This window comes from Lactuca serriola, chromosome 1 (assembly GCF_051521515.1).
Source record: "Lactuca serriola cultivar US96UC23 chromosome 1, Lser_US96UC23_V15, whole genome shotgun sequence".
NCBI lineage: Eukaryota > Viridiplantae > Streptophyta > Magnoliopsida > Asterales > Asteraceae > Lactuca > Lactuca serriola.
The window spans coordinates 91,780,663-91,790,625 of record NC_136408.1 but is presented as its reverse complement, the minus strand read 5'-3'; the positions used below and the strand labels follow the sequence as shown (position 1 = coordinate 91,790,625).

Sequence of the window (9,963 nt, the reverse complement as noted above, 5' to 3'; positions counted from 1 at the left end):
CGGCGCCGTCCTGGCTTCCTCTGTTGTGAGATGAAAAGCACGAACTCGAGCACTCAAGGTCTCCGCCCTTCCCTGGCGGCCATCTATGATCCTCAATGTGGTTGGTGATGGAGCATGCGCTGAACCCGTAGTGAGCAAGGGACAGTTGGCCTTAATATGGACAACTTGCTCACAATGATAACAAATCCTGGTGCTCGGTATAGGGTCCTACTGGCGACAATCCTTTCTGCAATGCCCCTCCTTGCCACATTTTTGGCACCCAAGAGATGATTGACAATAAGCATCATGAACCTTGTCGCACCTGCCACAATTACGGCCCCTTTGAACCCCAAATGTCACATCAGCGACCTTGAACCGATTTGCTGCAGGATGCGCATACACAGAAGCCTGCCTCCTCTCCTTTGCCTGGAGCTCCATCTCAATATCCCGTCTCCTCGCGGCCTCCTAAAGCTCCAGAAGTGTACCATAACGCAGAGTGGGCACAAAATGACGAATTTCTGTCTGGAGTAGGCTTAAGTACCGAGTCATCTAAGCTTGCTCAGAAGTAGCAAATTTAGGACAAAACAGAGCCCTCCTAATAAACATCTTTGTGATCTCAGTTGCCGACTCTGTCCCCTACCGCGGATTCAAATAATCCTAGGCTAGCCTCTCCCTCTCCATCAGTGGAACATATCTCATGAGAAACATCTCAAAGAATTGCTCCAATGTCACAGTAGCATGTAAATAAACACCCCTCAACATTGGATAGCCACCTCATCACAATAATCAGATCCTGCACTCCATTGAACACTGAAGGCTTCGTATTGATGAAGTGTCGGTACTAGAAGGCTCTCTCTCCACAAACCACAATGGATCAACAATCATGGTTGCTACGAAAACAGTAGCCTCAGAAAGTGCCGAATAACGATCGTCAAAAATCTCAATCATAGCAGCCTTGATAGACCCAAACAACTCTGGAATTGATCCCCGGAGAGCGATAACTACCTCAGATGAAATCTACTCCATAATCTGATCCTTAGTTAACCCTGGCCTATCGTGGCCACCCACTCCAACTCCTGAACTTGATCCCCTCATGAGCACCATACTAAAAATAAACCAAAAAAATATCAAACAAGACGCATTTCATATTGTATGATCTATTCTAAATAACGAAACCCTAAGGGTTGTGACGTCCTTGCTATGCATACGGGTCTTGGGCTTCCGGTAGTACGGACCCATACTACCTTCCACACATACCTGTATTTGTCTCAGAAGACCATCAAAACACCCCTAACAGCACACACTTGGATACGTATACATCTTATTCTCATTCTCTTGAGAAAGGGTAGATATTCCTCAATTGGCCGGATGCTCATACATAAACCCATCCATGAAACTTCCATTAACCTTGCAACATTCGTTTCTGCTAATCATACATAACCCTGGATCCTATTGACAATCAAATACTTGACTCTATCCTAAGCCCTTCAGTAAACAAGAACAAGAAATAAGCTCAAACCAAACATTCTCAGGCTATAGAATCTTATTCATATACAACTATTATTCATACACTAAGCAACTACAGTAATGATGCAATTCCATACAAGAATTAATCCTAGGCTATCAAGCATCACATATTAGGCAATTATATCATGCACTTCCTGAAGATCCCTAGCCGACCACTAGCATGTTTTTTTTTACCATAAACATAACATCATATAACAATGTGGATAACTTGGGGTATACTTTCTTGCTTCGACTGATCGTACATGTCGCATCCTTCCTTGGTTACTTATGAAAACAATTTTGAAACGAGTTTTTTTAAACTTGCAGTTCCCTAGTTTGAGTCTAAATTCACACGGATGTTCATCCAATTCTCTCAAACTAAGGCTCTGATATCAACTTGTAACACTCCAAAAATCATAGAAATTTAAAAATTCTAAAATTAACCACCAATCATCATTATTTACAAAAAGAGTAATTGTTTCAATAGTAAAGTCATATCAGAGTGTATCAATAAATCCATATCATGAAAATAGGAAGATGTGCACGATCATGCCTTCGATTTCCCACGATATTCAAAAGTACCTAAAACAATAAACTAAAATTGTAAGCCAAATCTTAGTGAGTTCCCCCCATGTTCCAACATACTATATATCAAACAAAGCATGTAAATATGAGCCTTGAAGAAGACTGGACTGCGTCGCAGGGCCTACAACCTATCTGGACTGCACTACGGGTCTTCTGCCTGACTGGACTGCCTTGTAGGGCCTATAACATATCCTAACCGCCCCGGGTGTCTTGGCCTTCAGCACAAAGCATGATTGCCTCAACCCAAACACAATATGTCTACACATGTAAGAAACAAACATAAACATGTGACTAGAAATACAGATAACCATATAGATCTACTACTCGATCACATATTAGCATATTACTATCCTATAACGAGTATAAAATAATCTAGTGGGCTAATATTGATGCCTCGATCCATGAGTATAGTGAGGAAAACTCACCTCTTGGTCTGAAAAGGTATCTGATAGAATACAACTGCGAACGACAACTCAACTGGTCACCTAAACACCAAATAATGGCCGATCTCAAATACCACTCAAATTACCTAGAATACCCTTAGCCTAAACTTGGTCAAAGGTCAAAGTCAACAAACCATCCAATTCAACCCAGTCGAGTATGTTGGGCGTACTCATCTGTACGTGGGGCGTACTCCGCTTGACTGAAAAGATGGGCCTTTGACCGCATACGCGCAACATACTATTTGGTACGCCTAGTGTACATACCCGGTCAGCCCTATCTCTTATTAAGAGCTTAATACATAAGGTCTCTATGTCCAAAAGTAGGTCCAGGCGCCAAATGTTGTCTTTGACCATAAAGTTTCCAACTTTATGGTCTTGCATGTCCGATAAGAACTTAGCACTAGAAACCCTTACTACCTAACCTATTAAGAGCTTGTAACTCATGCATGGAAGGTCAGAAATGATCAAGAGCACTGTTTTATGCTTCTAGACACTTTAAAACTTCAGAAAGGACAGATTAAATGGATTAAAGTAGCTCATACTCAAAATCCCAAACTAATGGAACAAGAAGGACACCAACTTCATGGCTAACTTAGATATATGCATAGTTTCATTAAGTTCAAAGCTTTTTTTATCTCAAGGTGATGCCAAATAGTTATGAGATTTTGAATCCAAGGAGTCTTACTCCTCCAAGATGATCTTGTATTCTTCCTCTCTCCTTCAAGGTAACCAAAACACACAGACACACACAAAGCTCAAGAGTGCTCAAAAGCGGATTATGGTATTTTTGGGGACGAAGGTAAGTTGGAGGCTGATGAAAGAAGGTAGGTTGGGGACTTAAGGATGTTTAAATAGGGTCCAAACCTTAAAAATTAGGGTTTAAGGATCATGCACGAACGTCCTGCATATGCTTGGTACGCCCAGCGTATGTGACCTCGGGCCAAATATTAAAAATATGCCACTATGGGCCATTTTGCAACATTTTTCATACACAAGGGCTAAATACAATAAATCCTTATACTTAGTGTGTAATTTGGAAATACCTCATCATCGGGATGTTACAGAAGTACGAACCGAAGCTTTAGCTTTTGATTGAGTGATTTCCAAGGGAAATAGTGACTTCGAAGCCTCAATCCCGATGGTTAATCTATTCCAATGCATATATCCTAATCAGTTAATCACAATCAGCGAGAACCTAAGCGTCGCTCCATTTTCCTAAAATATTTATAATTCCCGGTGCCACTTGCATCGTTTTCTTTCTCGCATGATACACCAAATATAGTTAACCTATTTGGGCTAAAAAAGGAGCATAACCTTTTATAAAACCATGGGGAAAAATTGGGCCCTAAATTATGTAGCCCCTATTCACAAGCACATTCTAAACATCCCTAGGACCGGCCATATTTATAGCTTATATTTTGTTGTTTCTTAACTTCTTTGTATTTGATCTTTTTTCATTGGCTCTTATCTTTAGAAAATTCTTTGTCCTTCCAAAAAGCATGATAACACTTGCCTAGTAAACATATATATATATATATATATACTGAGTCTATCGCTTGTGGACGCTTAGACCTTATAATTACTTTTAATACTTTGTTTCTCATACAGTTTTATTATTTCACAATAAATTTTCTATAAGTTCACTATAGAAAACCATTTTTAGATCTATTTTTTTTGCTATATTTTTCAACAACTCTGTCAGTTAAACGTGTTTCTACTTATTAAAAAAAACAGTTGTCCTAGGAAAAAGTTTTATATAAGTTTTTCATGTGATTTATTATATAGTGTATCATGATAAAAAAAATTAGATTTATTATACAGTGTATCATAATAAAAAAAATTAGATCTTTTAATCACCATTACAAAAGTATATTGTCACAAATGTATAGGAAACAACTTTACGCGGCAGTTTTCGGACAAAAACAATTTCTTCAGAAAACTATAGATAGGAAACTTTTTGCGAGCATTTTCCAAGGGACAATTTTTCGGATAAATATATGTTGTTGGAAGTACCAAAGAGACTTCACAGACAACTCACACTACTAGAAACTTGGCTTTCAGCTAGGGATCCAGAGAGGGTTTTATTCTGTAGCAAATTTTAGGCCTTATAGCGAGCAAATTACGAGAGATATGCGATGGTTTAAAAGATTATTTTATTTATTCAACATAATGCATATTAGAGAGGGTTTAGCGAGGGATCAGCTACGGATCTCGCAACTATTTATCGACGCATTCTTATTCCTTGGCAATCAGTTGAAAACGAAGGCATTTGGCGAGGGTTCAACGAGGGATAAATAAAGTGTCGACTTTTTTCCATCTGGTACGTGTTTATCGAGGGATTGCCGACGGAGGGTACATGTGTTATGTTTTTTTAATTGACGATCTCTCGCTGAAATTGGCGCTATCCAATTCCAGTTTCACGAAGTTTATGTAAGTTTCCTTCACTCCTAAATCTGTTATATCACTCCATTTGAGCACACATGACTCTCCCTCCCAAATCTGTTTTATCACTCCAATTGAGCACAGATGATTCTCGAGTTGTAGCTTAACCTAATCTCACCTTCTCCGTTCAAACAGATGACGACACCATTGACCAATGCAGCATCCGATTCCGGCAGCCTCCACATTTTTAAAATCTAAAATTATTCTTCGTTAACTTCCGATTCAGGTAAATCTCTTGATTTTATTTGCTTTATTCGTATATTAGGTTAGGTTTACGTTAGCGCTTAATTTCTCCATTTTTTCCTTTTTCAATCGTCATTCCTCTTATATCTCAGCGTTATATATACCCGAATCACCTTGAAGCTTTCTGGTTATTGTGTATCATAGCCATATGGAATACCTTCTTTTTTATCAGCAAATTAATTTCAGGTCTACCATCGATTGCATCTATATAAGAATACACACTTAGAATTAGAACTTGATTTAGGGATTGATTGGTTAATTATTGTTTAAAAGCTATAAATTGGTTAGTTGTTGTTGATCCATGAGTTCTTACAGGTCTAGCCTACACGAATTTATGGAAAAGTAAGTAGAAGGGAATTAAAATGATCATTTCATAGAATTATGAGGCATTTCAGATTAAAACTAAGCTTGATACTAATTGGTGACAATGTTTCCAAAACATTTCCGACAAAATTAGCTCTAATTTTCAAAAGCATTTCCGACACAAATGCAATTGAGTGGAGCATTGCAAAGTTATCTCATAAAATCGGCCAAACCACAAACGCAATGTTGTTTTAAACCGTATGTATCTGCTAAAAACATTGTAATACATACTAAAAACTTAAATGTATTGATTATAAATATCAAGATATAAAAAAAATATTTTTTGCTATAGAAAAACAAAATCATTTTGGTTAAACTTTTTACTCATCTTCTTTTATTTACTAATATATTTTATTATTTTCATTTAATTACTCTTTCAATTATGCCTACCGATTGCAAGATATGCAAGTGAGTAATGTTGGTGTACAATTTTGTCTCCAGAAAAAAACAAATGTATTTATTGATAATTGACGATCATCAAGTCCACACGGCAGCATATATATGGTCGGCATTCACGGTGATACATTGTTCGCCATATATTTAAAACCGAATTCCGTCATTTTTATGAAGTTAAATGAAACGTTTACAGTTAATTGGTGAAGATTATACATCAAAGGTGTACATTAAGGTTCCATTAATATCAAATCCAACTTCCAACTAACCTATCCATTCACACACACACACACATTTGTATAGACAGAAGAAGAATCTTTAATTATAAATACCCTAACCAGTGACAACGTTTGTTGCACCAAACACATTTTGAATAACATAACTAGCAAACATATAAGTTTCCTACAGCTTTAGTGCTCGTATACTTGAAAAATGGCAAGGATGGCAATGATGGTCTTTTGTGTAGTAGTGACTTGCATGGTGGTGGCTGCACCCTATGCAGAGGCTATTACATGTGGTCAGGTGGTAAGCAACTTAGCTCCATGCCTTGGCTACCTAAAAAATGGTGGTGCTGTGCCATCGGGATGTTGCAGTGGGGTTACCGCACTCAATAACGCTGCACAATCAACCCCTGATCGTCAGACTGCTTGTGGCTGTTTAAAGAGTGCTTACTCAGCTAATTCCGGCATCAATGCTGGTAACGCTGCTGCCCTCCCCGGCATGTGTGGTGTCAACATCCCTTACAAGATCAGTCCTAGCACTGATTGCTCCAAGTATGTTCAAATATCTGTTTATTTTCTTCAATTTCCAGTTGATAGACTCATCGATCTACTGGCTTAAATCTTTCACGAATAAAGTTTAATTGTATTGATGTGGTTTTTGCAGGGTGCAGTGAGTCCGTGATGTTTATGGATGTTTGGAAGATTAGAAGCATATATATCTAAATTACAATAATTATGGAGAACACTATTAATTGTGTTTGAGAAAGACATGTATGACTGTAGATGTCTCTATGATTTGTAGTGCATTTTCAAGTAAAATAGTGTTCCTGTTATCTTTGTAATGTCATCACCTTTTTTATATACCTCCCTCGGTCTCTCCTTTTATATTCCTGTCATTTTCACAGTACCTGCGAATTAAAGGCATGTAGATTCACAGCGTACAGGTGCATTATCTGTGTACTGTTGGATCAAACTAAAGAACATTAATAGAAATGGCAAAAAATATTGATGCATATACACACATGAAGGAGGTAGAGGTTCTTGTAATGCAAGTGAGATTTCATTCTAATCAATAACCATGTGAAAGTCACAGGAATATATATATATATATATATATATATATATATATATATATATATATATATATATATATATATATATATATATATATATATATATATATAAAATAAATCAAATTCATTGTTTTTAATTTTGTGTGAAAGGTTTTTAGGTGGTCGTTTCATATCAATTTTGTGGGGGGTCAGGGGATCTAAGCAAACAAAAAAATTAGGGCCCTTTGGTTTTATAACTTAAACAAAATCCCAAACTATTTCTTAACTATTTGTTAATGCATCTCAGCTAATCACTTATATAAATATGAAATTTGCTAAAGTTTTGATCTCTTAGCCGATGTGCGACTCAAAGGTAAACATAATATGAAGCAAGAGGATGGTCGAGTTTATAAAAGATGAGAGTTGGCTGAGCTTCCAAAATAAAATCAATCAAACGTAAGCAAGCAGATGGGAACCTGAGACACTTAGTTTGATAAACCATCATTTTTACCACCAGACCAAGCTCTAATATTTCTTTATAACCTAAGAAATACATGCGTGTGTGTGTGTGTCTCTCTCTCTCTCTCTCTCTCTATATATATATATATATATATATATATATATATATATATATATATATATATAAAGGGCCCAAAGCTGTTGTGTAGTTTTACAAAGGGTAAAGCCGGACCTGGAGTCAAGTGAAAATGATATAAAGCTACATGAGTGGCCAAAAATATAGTAAAATATGGTCATATACCCATTGGTCTAGAAGTCACTAGTGCATGATAGATTATTCATACCAAATTTAAAATGAATAAAAAAAGATATAACCACAATAAATACAATTATTTGCAACTGTTTTCAATGGTTAGCTCACACTCTTGATTTTGAACATTTATTGAGATTGTATATATGTTTTATTCCAATTGGTTGTTTTTGGATCCATATTTATTTTACACATGTCTTCTCAATAGAAAAATGAATCTAATTGTTTTAATTAATAATAATTCATAAATAAATTTTGAGATACCATTGAAAATAATATACCTAGAAATTACAAATAAATATTATGAGTACAAAAAACAAAATACCTATTATTTAGAAATATTATGAGCAGAACGCATAATACAAAGAACTATCCTTAAATTTACAGATAATTATTCATATAAGTACAATTTTATTTATGAGTGATCTTTTATATAAATATAATGAAAGTTCATTGATATCAAAGAATTTTTTTTTAACAAAAAAGGATTTTGTACCAAGGACTAGATGGAGCTAGAAAAAAAAAATAAGGATCAAAAAGGGGATTTTCAAGCCAAACATTCTAAGTAATTACATTTTACTTATTCCTACTGTTATATCACCCATAAGTAGTAACAATATCTTTCTCCTCAATCTAACTATTTGAGAAGTTCATCGATTGGAATACCTAATCATTTTGAAATCGCCAAATCATCCAAATTTTCGTCACTATAATCAGATCCACACCTTTTTTCGGCTTTAATATAAGCATCATGTCAACCCACAACAGAAGCTTTGAAACGTTAATCGGAAATGGGAAAAAAAATCTACCCACTTAGAACTAGCCCCCCCCCCTCCACACACACATACTTGATTTACAAACTCGCAAAATGTAAAAATATGAATGGTATTCTCTTGAGTTGAATCAAAAGTCGGACACAAAGTAAAAAGAACATCAATGTCACGGTTCACAAGGTTAACACGAGTAGGGATCCCATTTAATTAGTAAAATTCTCGAAATTAAGACATTACCCTTAATGAGAGCAACTTTATACTATCTAGTACTATGATGTACATGATGAAGTCTAAGCGAATCAATATGCTTCCTAGTAGCTCTTACTGAGAACTTACCTTCCACTTCTAATTCCCATGCCTATCTATTGTGCTCCTAGGTCAAATCCCTCCATGTACCGGCTACTAGACAATCTCAATGAACTTCCAAGCATAAATCCTAAGAAAAAGGTCCATAAAATTTGAACTACCAAGCCACACTTTCTTCCAAAAGTACGTATTTAGACCATTTCCCAAGATTTTTTGAGCCATATTATGAGGAATAAGCCTCTGATCATACATCTTTTAAAAGAAGATAACCATAGCAGACCAAACTCTACAATTATTAAGGTTTTGATCAAACTGGCCCAATCCCCCGTTAATACCATGGATATAGGTAATAAGCCGCACCCAAAGTAGTTGGATTCCATAAGAAACCTCCATAATCACTTTTGCAACAAAGCTTGATTAATACAGCGGAACTCATAGCATGTGACATCCCCAAATTTCTTGGCCAGAAAAGACCAATTTAGTTTATGCTTTTATAATAAAACCAGAGTAATCTTCCAAAAGATGTTGCGGAATTTGTCCCCAAAAAAAAATATGATAAAAATTTATCAAAGCATTTCTTAAAGAAATGTATTTTCATTATAAAACAAAACCTCAGAATGTCATGTTCCAATACAGACCAAAAGCATAAGCAATACATTATAAGTCTTACAACAGTTATTTACATCTACTAGCCTATAATCCAAAAATCTCTCGTCGTCATCCAACTATGCTTTGGGTCCACTACCTGTAATATATAAAAAGATGAGTGGGTCAGGATTGGGTGCCTGGTGAGCATATAGGGTTTTCAACCCACAAATAATAAATTTATTAATTTTCAACAACCAACAATAAATTTATTAATTTCATCAACCAATAATAACCTTGATT

At 35.8% G+C, this 9,963-nt stretch overlaps 1 protein-coding gene across 1 annotated transcript; it reads left to right on the top strand.

Annotated features, from left to right (window-relative positions):
* The first annotated feature begins 6,296 nt into the window (after positions 1 to 6,296).
* Positions 6,297 to 7,060, top strand: LOC145095117 (non-specific lipid-transfer protein-like). Its single transcript, XM_079033055.1, has 2 exons — positions 6,297 to 6,727; positions 6,840 to 7,060. The coding sequence occupies exons 1-2, from the start codon at positions 6,387 to 6,389 to the stop codon at positions 6,847 to 6,849; spliced, it is 351 nt and encodes a 116-aa protein (XP_078889181.1). The 5' UTR covers positions 6,297 to 6,386; the 3' UTR covers positions 6,850 to 7,060.
* The last annotated feature ends 2,903 nt before the right edge of the window (positions 7,061 to 9,963 follow it).